The 16,231-nt window shown below is 41.3% G+C and overlaps 3 protein-coding genes across 4 annotated transcripts; 2 read left to right on the top strand and 1 right to left on the bottom strand.

Moving 5' to 3' along the window:
- Positions 1 to 793: 793 nt before the first annotated feature.
- Positions 794 to 3,547, top strand: LOC137749215 (putative histone chaperone ASF1A). Of its 2 annotated transcripts, XM_088688727.1 has the most exons (4): positions 794 to 1,177; positions 1,570 to 1,719; positions 2,647 to 2,762; positions 2,867 to 3,547. In XM_088688727.1, exons 2-4 carry the CDS (start codon positions 1,674 to 1,676, stop codon positions 3,218 to 3,220), a joined length of 516 nt encoding a protein of 171 aa, XP_088544853.1. In that variant the 5' UTR covers positions 794 to 1,177; positions 1,570 to 1,673; the 3' UTR covers positions 3,221 to 3,547. The 2 variants fall into 2 exon arrangements, with proteins under 2 accessions (XP_088544853.1, XP_068345428.2); XM_068489327.2 differs by lacking the exon at positions 1,570 to 1,719 and having other exon boundaries at positions 806 to 1,177.
- Positions 843 to 10,104, bottom strand: LOC137749361 (uncharacterized). The gene is made up of 6 exons (XM_088688726.1): positions 9,866 to 10,104; positions 9,691 to 9,741; positions 8,861 to 9,111; positions 8,316 to 8,438; positions 3,535 to 3,585; positions 843 to 3,443 (listed from the first exon to the last, which is right to left on the bottom strand). The coding sequence occupies exons 1-6, from the start codon at positions 10,047 to 10,049 to the stop codon at positions 3,384 to 3,386; spliced, it is 720 nt and encodes a 239-aa protein (XP_088544852.1). The 5' UTR covers positions 10,050 to 10,104; the 3' UTR covers positions 843 to 3,383.
- Positions 10,105 to 10,548: 444 nt separating this feature from the next.
- Positions 10,549 to 14,576, top strand: LOC137708055 (2-hydroxyacyl-CoA lyase). The gene is made up of 2 exons (XM_068447035.2): positions 10,549 to 12,218; positions 14,031 to 14,576. Exons 1-2 carry the CDS (start codon positions 10,821 to 10,823, stop codon positions 14,343 to 14,345), a joined length of 1,713 nt encoding a protein of 570 aa, XP_068303136.2. The 5' UTR covers positions 10,549 to 10,820; the 3' UTR covers positions 14,346 to 14,576.
- Positions 14,577 to 16,231: the final 1,655 nt, after the last annotated feature.

Here is a 16,231-nt window from a genome sequence, read left to right as displayed (position 1 = left end):
CAGCCAATTAAAGAAATGATACATCAAAGGCGACAATACCAAACAAATTGCATCGAAGTTTTTCTTCACCTATCAACAAGAGCATTAGAAGATCGAAGTCAAGTATATCTAATATCAAGACAATCTTGTCGACCTCTTCATGAAGTCATTGCAGAAATATACTTTTCATAAACTTGTTCAAGGAATTGGATTACTTAAACTTTCAGATTTGCATCACTGGTAGTTCTCATAGGAAGCTTTGTTGAACTCAGGGGAGTATCCTCTGAAGCATACTCATATGACCTTACTGTACTCTTTACCTACGAATAGAAGCACTTTTTCCTACTTAGTTTTTACTAGCCTAACGAAGTTTTGATGAGGCACCTACTATAAGTTGGTCATACCCTTGTATGTGTTAATGATCAACCGAGAAACGTGAAACATAAATATCCTGTATTAACTCACTTTTCTTCTTAGACTACGAGTTTGTCCTACTAAGTTACTACATCAAAGTTTTGAAGATCAATTCCTTATAAGCTTTATATTACTTGTAAAGCAAGAAACACCATAATAATTAATTAAAAAATATTATTCACATTCCCATTTTTACTTCTCACCCAACATTGATCATCTATGGTTCTTAGCACTACCCAATTAGTTTCGCAACGAGTCCATTTTTATTCTTTTTAGGCTCAAACCCCTTCCCGCCTCAAGTTTCCCACACCGGTAAATAACCGTTTCCTCACCCTTCACCAAAAATCTCCCGCCAAATCGACACCGCTTATCGCCCGTATCCATCCGGTCACTATCCCGTTTTCCATTTCTCTCTTTAAAACGACATCAATAAATTTCCCCCAAAACCCAGAACTCCCAAATCGAACCGGCAAATCAAATCCCTCTCCGCACAAAATAAAATAAAAAATGAAAGTAAATAAAAGCAGTGTTCCGAAAGCAATTTGCGATTCCGGCTTGGGATTTCGATTAAGGTTCTGAAACCTAGGGTTCCGTCCGTAAGAAATCGTACGCGAGTAGAGTAGCAGTCACAGTCACAGTCGTCGTTGTCTTCTTCTTCGTCTGGGCTTCGTTGCAATGAGCGCCATTAATATCACGAACGTGACGGTGCTCGACAATCCGGCTCTGTTTCTGGCACCCTTCCAGTTCGAAATTTCTTACGAGTGCAACACTCCTCTCAAAGACGGTACTGCTTTCCCCTCTTTCTCTTGCTTTTTGTTTTTGTACCGTTATTTTTAATTTTATGATTGAGTTTGAATTAGGGTTTTTTTCGTGTTTGATTGGGAAATTGGCAGAACAATTGGAAATTGAAGTGTTAGATGTAATTTGGAAATTGAAGTGTTAGATGTAATTTTGAATGGGTAGAAGCTATCTTCCGAAAAAATGGGTTTTCTTGGCTTGCAAGGAGATGGGTGTGCGAGAGCTCATATACTATAGATTGGATTATTATCTTATTGTTATGAAATATTGGGGATATACACCCAATTGATTGAGTTTATTGTTTGGGTTTTGAGCCAGAAGTGAAACGGTTTCTTGGTTGATGAGTGTTTCTTCTTCTTTTCGTTTTTCACGATGTAGTTGGAACAATGAACATTATAGTATGTTGGAAGAATTTGTAGCATTGGATTGCCATTGAATGAGAAGTGGAAATAAGAAAATGTCGTCGCAGTGGACATGGTGTGATGCTGAAAGAAGTCAAACTGTGTTTTGTATGCATTTCAAGAAAGCGTATGTTCTAAAGGGTTTCCTAAGATTGGTGGTAATCTTTTCTATCAATGACCATGTTTGATTTATCAGCTTTGCTAATAACAATTCATTTCTGCATTTCGAGGGTGCACTGTATACATATTTATTGTTATTCCAGTAATTTCAGTTTCAATGTCTTTGTCGTGCCCTTACCCCTGACCTCTCTAAACCTTCAAACACCCCCCCTCCCCCCTTTTTCTTCCTTCCTGTTCTTTGTGTCGTATATGCGATTGGATCTATTTAGACTGTTTTGCAGTTAAAATTAAATGCAGCTAAAGGTGAATGGATTTGGATTTTGGAATAGAAATAAGTTTAGCAAAGAATAGATGCATTGATGAGCTGCTTCAGCTATGGAATATTGTTTAACATGTCAGTCACTTGAATTTAATTATAGTACTTGCCTGAGGTGCTGTAATTGCGTAGCTATTGCATATAGAACTGTAAACAGAAAACCAGAAAGGTATCTTTCAAAGAGTGAAAACGTAACACCGTGTAATTAGGCAAACAGTAGAGCTGTAACTCTAAAATCTTTCTAATTTTATAGCTTTGATCGACAGAAAATTATTTAACCACCAAGTAGCACCAACTTGAAGCATTGACCTAACCGGACTTATTGAGGACAACAGACAATAAAGTAATTATGTACAGATGCTTGTTAAAAGATTTAGTCTTCTAGTTCCATACCCTTCCTTTAATATTTTTTGGAAATCATCATATCCTATTTCAGATTCTTGAGTCATCCCCTCACTAATGGTGATGATTGTTTGCATGGAACTTGAATGGAATTGGGAGCTGACTTTCTGAGATTGCACAAGTAGCACCTAGTTGCACATGCTTTTCTAGTTCTAGGTGAACTAAAAGTGTATGGATGCCTTGTTTACTTGTTGAATAATTTTTATGCCAATACAGATTTGGAATGGAAGCTCATCTACGTGGGATCTGCTGAGGATGAGACTTATGACCAACTACTGGAGAGTGTACTTGTTGGGCCCGTCAATGTCGGAAACTATCGTTTTGTACTACAGGTAAGCTTCCACTAGATCCTTCTACCGTATTCTTTTCACATCTGACCCACAAGGTGCATTTGAATTTGAATCAACTCCAGTTAATTTTGTTGATCATTTTGCAGGCAGATCCTCCTGACCCATCCAAGATTCGTGATGAAGACATCATTGGTGTGACAGTGCTTCTGTTGACGTGCTCTTATATTGGTCAGGAATTTATCCGAGTGGGCTACTATGTTAACAATGATTATGATGATGAGCAGCTGCGAGAAGAACCTCCTCCAAAGGTCTTGATTGATAGGGTTCAAAGAAACATTTTGTCTGATAAGCCCAGGGTCACAAAGTTCCCCATCAATTTCCAGCCAGAGAATACTGAGAGTGGAGAACAACCCTCTCCACTTGATCAGCCTGATGAGGCGGATGGAAGCGGAGAACAGCTAGTTTTGCCTGTAGATCCTTCAGAGGAGCAGAAACCTTAGGTATTGAATCACAGGATTCCAATTCCTTTTTTATATGCATAATGTTTCACTTGGCGATTGCCAAAAAAATTAGAAGGATACCAATGCTTTGGCCCTACTGGGGAAGGGGTTTTGAAGTTAATAACTTCTTCCTTGTAGCTACGGTCAACATCGGTTCAGGAAGCTATGCTGACTTTTGGTTGTCTGGGTTCCCTTTGGATTGCTTAACACCATATCTCGTCCTCTGCATATTAAAACATCCGTTATAAGTCATAACAGACTATATACTTTAAAGCCTAGATATATCCAAACATTGTGGTGTGATGTTTTTTTACCTTTTTCGACCCATTCTTGTCCCGTCTTTTACTTCTCTTTCTCGGCATACCCTAGAATAAAGTAGCAGAGATGGGTTAATTTCATGCATGCACATGTTGTTAGACAAATAAGGAATATGGTTGGAGTCCTTGTGTAATTGTATATAATATTATTATTGGAAGAATAAGCCGTCCTACAGCTGTCAAGCCGTCCTACCTACACACTAGCCGTCCTACAGCCGTCAAGCCGTCCTACAGCCGTCCTACCTTGTCTTACCTACACACTAGGACGGCTACCTTGTCCTCTACAGCCGTCCTACCTTGTCCTACCTACACACTAGGACGGCTACCTTGTCCTACCTACACATTGGTATCATGTATATATATCCTTGTAATCTTTTAGAGAAATATAATGAAAAAATAAAAGCATTCTCTTCCATTTGCATTCTCTTCCATAAGCATTCTCTTCCATTTGCATTCTCTTCCATTTTTCCACATTCACGTATCAATAACAAATATATTTTTTAGCCTACATACCTTTTTCTACATGGTATACAGAGCAGGTTTATAACCCTAGCCCTAATTTTTTTTTTTTCGGCAGCTTTCTCTGCCGTTCCCATGGCTGTTCGTGGCCCGTCCCGTCCCTCCTCTGCTCGTCCTCCCCTCCACTGCACCTACTGCAATTTTGATTATCATACCCGAGACACCTGCCATAAACTTCATGGCTATCCTGTTGGCCATCCCCTCCATGGCCAACCGTGGCGACCACCGCGCCGTGCCACTGCTTCCAGTTCTTCCCGCAGCCATGCACCTTCCAGTCCTCCCTGGCAGCCACGGTTTTCTGCTTCCCGGCCCCATAATTTCACCCAGGCCCATCACGTGCAAGGCACCCAGGCCCCCGCCTCCTCTTCTACTCCAGCGACCCACCAAGTGCACGGGACCCAGCCCACTTTGCATGACTTGCAGCTTGCCATGCCTGACCTCTCTGCCGAGCAGCACTCCCGTGTTCTAGCTGCTCTACGTGACACCACCACCCCTCCTCAGGCTAATGCCGTGCTCACTACTGATTTTGCCCAAGGTTTGTTACCTGTCACCTCTCGTCATGGTCAATGGATTCTTGACAGTGGTGCTACGGATCATATTACTTCTTCCGCTTCATGTTTGGTTAATCGTTCTCCTTCACATTTGCCGCCTGTTTCTTTGCCTAGTGGTGCTTCCGCTCCCATTACTTTTACCGGCACTCTTCCTTTAAATTCCTCAGTTACTTTGAAGGATGTTTTATGTGTCCCTAATTTCCGAGTGGACCTTTTATCGGTTGGTAAACTTACAGATGGATTATCGTGTTCCATAACCTTCTTTCCTTCTTGGTGTGTTTTGCAGGACTTGGTTTCGAAGGCGATGATTGGTGTGGGTAAGCGACGTGGCAATCTGTATTACCTTGTGGCCCTTACCTCTTCTCTCCCCACCCGTCAACCTCTCTGCAACATCATTACCATCCCCTCCTCCCTCTGGCATAGGCGTCTTGGTCACCCCTCCTCCACTCGTTTGCAAGCTTTAGCATCTAGCTCTCTTAATTGTACTTTTGATTCTAGTCATATTTGTGATGTTTGTCCGTTGGCAAAACAAACTCGTCAACCTTTTCTTTTGAGTTCAATTTCATCAACTTTCCCTTTTGCTTTAATTCATTGTGATATTTGGGGCCCGAATCGTCAATCTTCTCTTTCTGGTGCTCATTATTTCTTAACCATTGTGGATGATTTTTCTCGCTTTACGTGGGTCTTCCTCATGAAACATAAATCCGACACTCAACAATTAATTAAGGATATTTTTGCTTATGTCACTACCCAATTCCGCACTACCATCCAATGTATTCGTACTGACAATGGTGGTGAATTTTTATCTCTTCGTAGTTTTTTCTCTGATCATGAGGTGCTTTTACAAACTTCTTGTGTTTATACCCCCCAACAAAATGGCGTTGTTGAAAGAAAACATCGTCATCTTCTTGAAACCGCTCGCGCCCTTCGTTTTCAATCCCATCTTCCTATCAAGTTTTGGGGGGAATGTGTTCTTACCGCTACTTATCTCATCAATCGTCTCCCTACCCGTCTTCTCCATCATAAATCCCCATTTGAGGTTCTCTTTTCGAAAACCCCATCTTATGACCACTTCCGCGTCTTTGGTTGTCTGGCATATGTCACCTCTGTCACTCCCACCACCAAATTTTCCCCTCGGGCTCATCGTTGCATTTTTCTCGGTTATCCTCATGGACAAAAGGCCTATACCCTTTACGATCTCGACAATCACCGCATTTTCACTAGTCGAGACGTCATCTTTCACGAAAGTACTTTCCCTTATGCCGTTTCTCACCCTCCTATCCCATCCTCTTCGCCTACCCTACCCATCCCACCTCCTCTGGACTTTACATATAACCCACCCCTTCCTGCCCCGACGCCTCACCCTCCTCCACCTTCCTCCCCTTCCACGCCTCCCACAGATTCCCTTGCTGCCCCATTACCCGTTCCTCCCCATGCCCCTGACCTCTCGGCATCCCCTCCTTCCCCCCCCTACTTCCTTACCTTTCACCCTTTTACCCACGGACATCCCTACCCCCCCCACTACCTACCAATCCTCCCCTTCCCCGCACCTCTTCCCGTGCCCATAAACCTCCATCCTATTTAAAAGACTACGTTTGCTCGCAGGTGATTCTGCCATCCCACCCATCTTCGACTTCGCAACCCGGTTCTACACAAGGTACGCGATATCCACTTTGTAATTTTCTCTCTTATCACCGTTACTCTCCCAGGCATTTTTCTTACATTAACTCTGTCAGTCGGACTGTGGAGCCTTCCTCCTTTGCCGAGGCTGCCACTGACCCCAATTGGCAACGTGCTATGACTGAGGAGCTTCAAGCTTTACATGCTAATGGTACTTGGACTTTAACTTCCTTGCCCCCTGGCAAAATTCCCATTGGTTGTAAGTGGGTGTACAAACTCAAACACAATTCCGACGGCTCTATTGACCACTACAAAGCTCGTTTGGTTGCTAAAGGCTTCACTCAGGCTGAAGGTATTGATTATCATGACACTTTTTCTCCTACTGCTAAGATGATTACGGTGCGTTGTCTTCTTGCTCTTACTGCTAGTCAGTCTTGGTCTCTTCATCAGCTTGATGTTAATAATGCTTTCTTACATGGTGACTTACATGAAGAAATCTATATGTCTCCTCCTCCTGGTCTTCGGTGACAGGGGGAGAATCTTGTGTGTCGCCTTCACAAGTCACTTTATGGTCTTAAGCAGGCTTCTCGCCAATGGTTTGCCAAATTCTCTAGTGCCATCATTTCTGCCGGTTTTCAACAATCCAAAGCTGACTATTCATTGTTCACTAAAAAGTCTGGTATTTCTTTCACAGCTTTGCTCATTTATGTGGATGATATTGTGATTACAGGCAATGATGCTAGTGCCATTAATTCTCTGAAGTCTTTTCTCCGTGATCATTTTCGGATAAAAGACCTTGGTGATTTAAAATATTTTTTGGGTATTGAGGTTTCTCGTTCCAAACAAGGGATTTATATTTCTCAACGCAAGTATGCATTAGAGATTCTCAAGGACTATGGTTTTTTGGGAGCACGACCCATTGCTTTTCCTATGGATGACACAAAATTATCTGATAAAGGAGAACTTCTCAAGGATCCTGAAAAGTATCGACGATTAGTAGGTCGGTTAATATATCTCACTATCACTCGGCCGGATATCACCTATTCTGTGCATGTTCTAAGCCGTTTTATGCACGAGCCAAGGATATCTCATATGGATGCTGCGCTTCGTATTGTTCGTTATTTGAAGGCTACTCCAGGTCAAGGTTTATTATTTCATTCTGACAACCAGACCAAGTTAACTGCGTTTTGTGATTCTGATTGGGCAGGTTGCCCTATCACTCGCCGTTCGACTACTGGGTATTGTGTATTCTTGGGCGGTTTTTTGATTTCTTGGCGGACGAAACGACAGAAAACCGTTTTGCTCTCTTCAGCAGAGGCGGAATATAGGGCCATGGCAGGTGCTTGTTGTGAGATAGTTTGGCTTCGTTTTTTGTTGAAGGATTTGAACATTCCTTTGGATGGTCCTTCCATTTTATTTTGTGATAATCAAGCAGCGTTACATATAGCCGCCAATCCTGTTTTTCATGAACGAACTCGTCACATTGAGATGGATTGTCACTTTATACGAGATAAGATTGTAGATGGCACAATAGAGACCAAGCATGTGGGTACGGCACAACAGTTGGCAGACTTGTTTACCAAACCTCTTGGGAAAGAAAAGTTTTCGGGTATGTTACGCAAGTTGGGAGTTCTTGACATCCACTCTCCAACTTGAGGGGGAGTGTTAGACAAATAAGGAATATGGTTGGAGTCCTTGTGTAATTGTATATAATATTATTATTGGAAGAATAAGCTGTCCTACAGCCGTCAAGCCGTCCTACCTTGTCCTACCTACACACTAGCCGTCCTACAGCCGTCAAGCCGTCCTACAGCCGTCCTACCTACACACTAGGACGGCTACCTTGTCCTACCTACACATTTGTATCATGTATTTATATCCTTGTAATCTTGTAGAGAAATATAATGAAAAAATAAAAGCATTCTCTTCCATTTGCATTCTCTTCCATAAGCATTCTCTTCCATTTGCATTCTCTTCCATTTTTCCACATTCACGTATCAATAACAAATATATTTTTTAGCCTACATACCTTTTTCTACACATGTGACATTATTTCCTGGTTTAATTTAGCATATACGAGAGACCTACCTGTGAATTAGCTAGAATTTTTGCATATAAAGCAGGGGTCTCCTCTTCATCAATTTTCCCATCAGCGTTCAGTATGGTCTTCAGCCTACCTTCGTCTAATAGTTTCTTAGATCGATCATGTCTCTGCAATAATAACAACAATAGAATTAGTCACTAGTGATTGGTCTTGACAAGACCACATAAAAACACTGGCACTTCTTCAATTAAAAGCGAGCAAGCACAACATAACAAAGCTGTATTAATGTATTCCTTCCTTACACCACTAGTGGTTAGGAACCCTTCTAGAACCTTTGCATCTCGCAAGACTGCATATCTCGTTGTATAAAAGGTAGCTTAAGCAAATAGGTTCAAATCTCAATGGTTCTCTAAATCAGTAATTTTAAATCGTATCTTATTACACGAATACATTGCTCTCTGTTACTTAAATGTTCAGCATTCTGTCTCGTAAAGAGTAAATGAACTTTTAAAGTTTTTTCCAACTTCCCTTTATAACTTTTGACATTTTTTTTCAAATTTCCCTAAGATAATTATGACACACATCTTACCTTGGATTTCAGATGAGCCCTTAAACTGTCCTCATTCAAACAGACAATTCTAGGGCATAACCTGCATTTGCAAGCTGATTTGCATTTCACGATACAGTCTGGTAAATCTACCGGTATTGATTCCTCGTCTGGCTTGATGTTAAATTCTTCCTCTAGTAATTCTGAACCACTTTTACGAAGCAACTGACCGGCAATAAGAACTGGTATTTCATGTCCTGTTGAAGCAGCATCATCTTCAGTTATTGGTAGACCTGCCATGAAAAGAGGATGTCATACGTCCTGGAAGTGCTGACACTCCGAAACATAGGTGTATTTATTCTGGTCAAACATTAAGATGTAAAATGCACTCACTTTTGTACAAAGTTTGAACTCTCATGATCTATACTTAAGTCCACAGAAGCACATATCTTGCAACAGAAAAAAGTAATGGTAATTTTCTTTTCGAGGGGAAGGAAGTAGTAACGTAACATCTATATTTTATGCAAACGGCATAACAAGATGCTGCGTGCCTTGTGATTAGAAGTCGAAACCTAATTTTCATATCAACTTTATGCCACTCCTAAGGATGAGGGTTACGTCTTTTATAATAACATCAACTGATAAACCCGTCTTTTCTCCTTTTTCGGACTATTTCATTCATTCTCTTTGTTATATTTTTAGGGAGAGGGTGGTGGCAGTGCTAAGGAAGGAGGAAGACCAAAACAAACATGGGTGAGGTGATTAGGAAAGATATGATAGTGTCTACAATCCGAACTGATTTGGCGAAAACTTCTTGGTGTTTCAATAGACAATGTATCTAAATTCACCGATAAAAATTCTTATAGCCTTACCTGCGGAGTCAACAGGAACTTCGTTCGCTGAGCTATCCTCACTCCGATATCCTGGAAACCGAAAAACCAGAAGAAAAATTCAATTCAGCAAATATTAATCAATACCCAATCAAATATAATTATATAAATAAATTTAAACAAACTATAATCAAAGGGAAGGGAAGGAAGAGGAAACCAGTGGAGGTAGAGCAAGATTGAGCATCGTCCTTGAGTTGTTCGACTGCATCATATTTTTCTTCTTCTTCATCGGAGTCGTCTGTGGCGTGTGGTTCTATTTCAGAATCCGACGAGGATGAAGACGAATTCGAGGGGCCATCTCTGTCGCCGTGTTCTAGCTTGTAGAATCGCCGCTTTATCATTTCGCTGACTCAGAGAGAGGAGAGAGGGCAGCGGCTGAGCGGGGGAGAAAGGGCAGGGATGGCTTTGGGTATGAGAAATGAGTCCGGATCTGCTGTGCCAAATTACCTCATCCCAGACTGTGACCATCTTCTTCTTTTGACACCTGTCCTTATAGTTAACTTTACACCTTTCTTTTGACACCTGTCCTTATAGTTAACGTCATACTCGTCGGCTCTGAACTGCAGAGGAAGAAGGAACTGCTTCTGCTGTTACAGTTTTACCACGTCAGTTTTATGACGTGGCATAGGAAGTTACTTTATACTGTTTCATTTGGAAGCATTTTTGTTCACCATGATCGTACACCTAATTAATTGATATGTTTTATTTTATTTAAATCTAGTTAACTTTTATATTAAATATTAGTTTTTCCATTTAAAAAAAAATTAACCAAACTTAAATTTAAATGAAATAACACGTGTCAATTAATTAAGGATTGATGAGCATATGATTTTATGGAGGTTAGCAAAAATGCTCCCGTTCCGTTTCGCCATTGACAGACAGACCGCCGCCCACCAAACCAGAAAAGCAACAGCGGCTGACTCAGCATTCCTTATCAAATTTGATTTCTCCATCTACCCTCCCATCTCCTCATTCTCTACCACCTCCCCGACATAACACATTTCCCAACAATCTCTCGGGGGCATAATCGTCCTCCAACTTCTGTGTCTATATGTACCCACTGCAGTCACTCATTTCCCCCCAAACCAGAAGAAGCATAGCAATCATATCCAATGGGTGAATCAACCACAACCGCGCTCGATGGCAACCAGCTGATCGCCAAGGCCCTTGCCCGGTTCGGCGTCGACCGCATGTTCGGAGTCGTGGGAATTCCCGTCACCTCGCTCGCGAACCGCGCGGTTTCGCTCGGAGTCCGGTTTATCGCCTTCCACAACGAGCAGTCGGCGGGTTACGCCGCCTCCGCTTACGGGTATCTAACGGGTAGACCCGGAGTCCTCCTCACGGTCTCGGGTCCCGGATGCGTCCACGGGCTCGCGGGTCTTTCCAACGCCATGGCCAATGCTTGGCCCATGGTGATGATCTCGGGTTCGTGCGACCAGAAAGATTTCGGCCGCGGAGATTTCCAGGAGCTCGATCAGATCGCCGCCGTCGAACCCTTTTCCAAATTCTCCTCCAAAGCTAAATCAATAAAAGAAATACCGGATTCCGTCTTTCAAGCTCTTGCAAAAGCCGGTTCGGGTCGACCCGGAGGGTGCTATCTGGATTTTCCGTCGGATGTACTGCACCAGACAATTTCTGAGGCGGAGGCTGAGATCTTATTGGCCACCGCCGCGGAGAAATTCGGAGAGTCGGAGAAGGTTCTGTGTGTGCAGAATTCGCAGATTGAGGAGGCCGTTTCGCTGCTCCGGCACGCGGAGAGGCCGTTGATTGTTTTTGGTAAAGGAGCTGCATTTGCTCGAGCGGAGAACGAGTTGGGTAAGCTGGTGGAGAGGACGGCAATCCCTTTTTTGCCCACTCCAATGGGGAAGGGGCTGTTGCCGGACACTCATGAACTGGCGGCGACCGCGGCAAGGTCTCTGGCGATCGGGAAATGTGACGTGGCGCTTGTCGTTGGCGCAAGGCTTAACTGGCTTTTGCACTTTGGTGAGCCGCCCAAGTGGTCCAAGGATGTGAAGTTCATTTTGGTTGATGTTAGTAAGGAAGAGATTGAGCTGCGAAAACCACATTTGGGTTTGGTTGGAGATGCAAAGTTGGTGTTGGAGAAGATCAATTTGGGGATCAAGGATGACCCCTTTTGTTTGGGGAAGTCTCATCCGTGGGTTGCAGCGATTTCGAGTAAGGTGAAGGACAATGTTTCGAAAATGGAGGCTCAGTTGGCTAAGGAAGTTGTGCCATTTAATTTCTTGACGCCGATGAAGATTATTAGAGATGCAATTGCAGGGTTGGGGAGCCCTGCTCCTATATTGGTTTCCGAGGGGGCTAACACTATGGATGTGGGTCGGTCTGTGTTGGTTCAGACCGAGCCGAGGACCAGGTTGGATGCAGGGACTTGGGGAACAATGGGGGTTGGATTGGGTTACTGCATTGCGGGTGCGGTAGCTTCTCCTGACCGGCTTGTTGTTGCAGTGGAAGGGGATTCAGGATTTGGGTTCAGTGCAATGGAAGTTGAGGTATGGTCCCTCACATGCGTTGTCATAAAAAATATGTGCTAATGGTTATTAAATATTAATTCCGGCAAATTATCTGCTAGTGATATGCTTGATAGCTGTGATTGATCCTTTAGCAAGGATAACCTGTTTGTTTACATAAATACTTTCATTTGAAAGCACACAGATTGTGCTGCGAAACTGTGATTTCTTTTCCTCCCCATGAAATTGTTTTGGATCTGAGTTGGTCAATCTCATTAATGGTTTAGAGAGTTGTAGTAACTTGATTTGTAGTTATCTGACATCTGCTTTCCGGTTGTTGGTTTTGATGCAGTTTTCGTTTAGTTCGAAAGATGTGGAAGAAAATTTGGGGGTCTTTGTGTTAGGTATAGGAATAAAAAGAATTTGGAAGTGAGATGCTTAATGGCATATTTGCTGCATTATCAACCTAGGTGTTGTTTATTAGGTTGGTGAAAGTAATAGTACAAATAATATTAAACATAACAGTAACCTTTTTCCTTTCCCTTTTGGTTTTTATTTTTTGTTTTAAAAGACATTAGAGAAAGAAACGTATAATTGGACAGCTTAACCGGTCGTATTAGTATTTTTTTTTTTTCCTGTTAGTATTAGTTTAGTTTTGAACATGCAGTCGCATGGGTTTGGACATGATTAGCTTAAGTAGTGAGTGAGCATCTTATTTGAAGTTGGGGTTAAAAATGGGCAATTTAAGTGCTGAAGGGACTTATAAAGTAGGCTGGATTATACTTGGAGCGGTAGGAGTTGGGTCTTGAGGGGGGACTACACGTTTTCAGTTATAGACATTGGAGGTTTTTAGTCTCTATCTTCATAAGTAAGGATTCTTTGTTCGAAAAATTTACAGGGGCCATGACCTCCATCATCTCCACATCAAGTCTGATGTTGGCTTTCCTTTGTATTAGAAACTTTTGGAATACGTAACAAAGACAGCTTGAAGCATGTACAGTTTTTTCTCAAAATGTGTTGAGATTTAGAGAATGACTTGATATTTGTGATTTCCTTGGTAGATATCTACCCTTGTGTCTTATTTATAGAGCACACAGTCCTGGAGACATTTAAACAAATAGTAGACATTTGCTGTTTTTGTTGTAGTTGTGCTACTTTGAGGTAAATGATGGTCAGACTTCTCTCTCTGAAAGCTTCAGCAAGTTAGGTTTTGGTGGTTAGTACTAGTAGCGGACCAAAGTTCCATCATTTGGGTTACATTGGTGGTGTATTGAGAATTCATGCGACAATAGGTTTCTAAATACATAGGATTTACATGGTCTGACAAAAAAACATAGTTGGAGTAAGGCCATCTTTTGAGAGATGTCGTAGGTAAGGCCATCTTTTCTCATAGTTCGAGTAAAGTTAAGGCATAGTTTCTGGTGAGAGATGTCGTTGGTAGTGTCTTTGGTCCAAAGTTTGAAGAGGGTCTGGTGGTCTTCTGTATAATCAGGAAAAGAAAAAGGAAAGAAACGGTCGTTGAAAGCTGACCTCGACACATTGCCATACTTTTTTCCCCTATTCACAATTTTCCCTTATTGCTGAGCGCAGCTTTTGTTAAGGTTAGTGGGCTACAAGCAATTTTGTTAGAAAATTTGATTTCTCTTTCATGATCACCCTTTGAAATTTCTTTCCTGTAATCAAGATTCCCTTACAAATTTTCCATTATATCATCAATGTTTTTTGTTTGGTCAATGTCCATTGATAATGTTTATCTTATTGCCTGTCTGTCTGTTTATGGTGTGTCTATATGCGTTTCTCGGGCTGTACAAGAGATAATATCATTCGTGTGTTCTTTTTCTTTGATTTCTGCAGACATTGGTTCGATACCAGTTACCTGTTGTTGTGATAGTCTTTAACAATGGTGGTGTATATGGTGGTGATCGAAGAAGCCCAGATGAAATTAGTGGCCCTTTCAAGGATGACCCTGCTCCCACTTCCTTCGTCCCAAGTGCGGGTTATCACACTCTGATTGAAGCTTTTGGAGGCAAAGGCTATCTTGTTGGGACACCTAAAGAACTCAAGTCCGCCCTTTCAGAATCCTTCTCGGCACGAAAACCAGCTGTTATAAATGTAATTATCGATCCTTATGCTGGTGCAGAAAGTGGGAGGCTTCAACACAAGAACTGATGTAAGCCTGAGCTGCGTTTTAGCGCGCTCATTTCTCCGGGTAAAGGTGCTTCTGTATGAATAATGTAAACATGCATGAGATTTGGAGTTGTCAATTATTACGAATTCCACTAATCTCACAGTTTCGTTAGGCTTGTAAATCGAAGAGAGTTTCAAATGAATGCCATTACCTCAAGGAACTGTATTTTTATTTTAGATGTGGTATAGAGATGTTGGAAGAATGGTTGGAAAGTGGAGGAGTTTATGTTTTTTTTTTTTTTTTTTAATGATTGATGGTTTATGAATACTTATCGTGCTTGTCTGAGTCCTGTGCAAATCAGTCCATTTGTAATTGTACAAGTTCTTGTATTTCTCTATTGATTTCAACATTTGAAGGAAGAATTTGTTAGCTAAAACGTTTTTAGATCACCAAAACTTTTGATCATGTTGGCATTAAAAAGTTAAAAAGTACTTTTGGGTTAAAGAATCCTTTGAAATTTTTCTAAAAGAAGCAGAGTGTAATTGAAGTGCTTTTACAAGAAACGCCTTTGAGTGGAAGTGCTTTCAAAGAAGCCCTTACAAATGAGCCTAATAAAGAGCTAAAATGTTGATTGCATGTTATATTTGTCCAAATAAGTTTTTTTTAGCGATGTGTTACTTTTATGTGTTAGAGTTTTATTCTATAATGGAAGTTGTGACTTGTGAGTGGTTTTGAGAGCTTGAAAAAAATAAAAAAATTTGGATAGTAATTTGAGATGTATTCAGAATTTATATATTTTAACATATAATGTATTTACTAATATGTGAGGTGATAATAAAACAATCTAAAAAGCTCAACCGGTCCAATCCCTCCGACGGCATCCGCTCCCATCATGCCTCTTTCTTCGAGAAGATCCCTTGACCATTAGCGTCGATTGGAGAAGAAGAGGAGGCGTGGTGGAAGGTCCCTACGTCGTACACTAACAGCATCATCTACATTGTCCCATTTTAATGATACTATTCGAAAAGTTCTATTAAGAAAAGGTCACAGTAATATTAATAGTAAACTTCTCACATATAGCCTGTATATAATTTTTCATTTGTAATGTTAAATGTTGTTCTTTAAAGAGTGGTCGTTTCAATTCTGTTTAAGCATCAAAACTGTACCGAACAGAACTGCAAAAAATTCAATTGTAATTTTAATTTCATCTCAAAGCCGTATCTAACCAAACCGTGTCCACCTTTTTGGATTTGGAGTCCTTAAATCTTACAGACAAAATCCAATAACTAAATAATAATAAATAAATAAATCTACATCTGCGTTTACTTTTGACTGGCTGTTTGTCACAAAGTAAAAAGATAAAACAAACGTCACTTCATATGTTCTCATTAATTATTGATTAAATCAATGTTGGAGGAGTCCAACTTTGTCTCTATAGGTCGGTAAAGACGGCAAACGACATATAACACCATGCATAAACTGATAGCCAACTTAAGGAATATAGGCTGGTCATTCATGCTTCTCTTCTGAAACTCAAATATATACATACATCTATATATGTGTGTGTGTGTGTGTGTGTGTGTGTGTATACATGTATGTATATTCACTTCACACAATATACAGCTCGTCTCGGATATCTAAGCGGGTATAATTAAGCGAGAGGAGTGCAGAAGGCGGAGACGATGGAGCAAGAGATGGCGGAGATGAAAGAAGAGAAGACATGGCCCGTAACATGGGGTACATTTCTGAGTGAGGTGAAGAAGGAAGGTTTTACAGCTGCTCAATGGTGGCAGTCTCAGTGCTGCAGTATCTCCTGCAACTGGTATCCATGATAATGGTTGGACATCTTAATCAGCCGTCACTCTCTAGTGTTGCAATTGCCATCTCTCTCACCAATGTCACTGGTTTTAGCCTTCTTGTAATTTCT

The sequence above is a fragment of the Pyrus communis genome, chromosome 17 (assembly GCF_041283825.1).
Source record: "Pyrus communis isolate YQ-2024b chromosome 17, ASM4128382v1, whole genome shotgun sequence".
NCBI classification, from domain to species: domain Eukaryota; kingdom Viridiplantae; phylum Streptophyta; class Magnoliopsida; order Rosales; family Rosaceae; genus Pyrus; species Pyrus communis.
This window is presented reverse-complemented; position numbering and strand designations above follow the sequence as displayed.